A 1,199-nucleotide genomic window follows, 5' to 3' on the forward strand; every position below is an offset into this window, starting at 1 on the left:
CCTTTATCGTTACAGCTGTGGTGTGGACTCTGCTATTCTTTAATAGTGAGAACGATTTATGAACTATAACTTTATTGTTATCTTTAAGGCCTTAAGTCTGATTTGATTCAGTTCAGCTGGTATATTTCAGTTGTAATGTCAGTTATGCTTACATACAGCATTAAGGAAATTAATTCTCTGCTAATGCTTTTTTTATTGCATCACATTCAAAACAGACTGCAAACTTACATTCACAACTCAGCAGGAACACTGATACAGGGAACATTCTGACTTGAAATATTATGAAAATATAAATTAAAAAAATGAACTCTGTAGCTGAGTGAGTTAGTTCAGCAGAACACAGTGGCATTTGCAGGACAGGAAGTTCAAGCACATTTCCACACAGCCACTGAAAATAGGCATTGTGTAAAAGATTGATTTGGGGATTTTAAGAAAGATATTGTGATTGTTCAAGTTGAGATAATTGGAAAATCTATATTTTTACCCACCTCTAGTAATGAGCATACAAAACCACACAGACCACTTTGCATCTGACATGTACAGAACAACACAGGAAAAAACCAGGGACCACACACCTGGAAGATAGCAAACATGATGCAACTTAGAGGTCTGTTATTGGAGTACTCAGCCACACGGAAGATATTAAGGCCCCACTTGTTTAAGTCATTCAGCTCCTGTGACGACAGAGTAAATTAAATCATCAAATCCATTTGACAAACTGACTTTTTCATACCAATAACTAGTAGTAATGGTAGAGGATTGGGTGTTGGGAAAGTTCTGAGTTAGTATGCATGCATTGTGCTTGTACCCTGGCCAGTGAGTCCTCCTGCTCGGTTTTGACCCCGAAGCGGGGCAGGGCTGCACTAGTGAGGCTCGAGCTATGTGTAAGCTTCTTGACACCGCTGATGTGAGACATTGGTTTTTCTCGCTCCCGGAGTGTAGGAGAGGGAATCTCCACCTCATTCTGTTTGTCTGAGACACAACCAATGCATAAACCTTTAAAAGATGACAGCTAATTTCAAATCGGTAAGCATTGAGTGTTTCAGAGCAGTGAATGTACTCCAGTATAACATACTGCAATGTTGAAACTAAGGTTCTGCACTTCTGAATATAGCAGCAAGGCTGAGATGTACAGAGCAGAGCGTGTGCAGGCTCACTCACCTAGGAAGGTAGTGGAGATGTATTCAGACACCTGATTC

At 40.2% G+C, this 1,199-nt stretch overlaps 1 protein-coding gene across 1 annotated transcript in view; it reads right to left on the reverse strand.

Moving 5' to 3' along the window:
- LOC107578120 (cAMP-specific 3',5'-cyclic phosphodiesterase 4D-like) overlaps positions 1-1,199 on the reverse strand; it is a gene marked incomplete at its 3' end in the record, with an annotated part of 6,385 nt that overhangs the window by 846 nt on the left and 4,340 nt on the right. Inside the window, exons 2-4 of the mRNA XM_016264106.1 lie at positions 1,162-1,198; positions 809-972; positions 576-674 (exon numbers count right to left, since the gene is read on the reverse strand). Of these exons, the coding sequence (XP_016119592.1) occupies positions 576-674; positions 809-972; positions 1,162-1,198 (300 nt within the window). The remainder of the gene's footprint in view (positions 1-575; positions 675-808; positions 973-1,161; position 1,199) is intronic.

This window comes from Sinocyclocheilus grahami, unplaced genomic scaffold (assembly GCF_001515645.1).
Source record: "Sinocyclocheilus grahami isolate Dianchi unplaced genomic scaffold, SAMN03320097.WGS_v1.1 scaffold8943.1, whole genome shotgun sequence".
Lineage (NCBI taxonomy): Eukaryota > Metazoa > Chordata > Actinopteri > Cypriniformes > Cyprinidae > Sinocyclocheilus > Sinocyclocheilus grahami.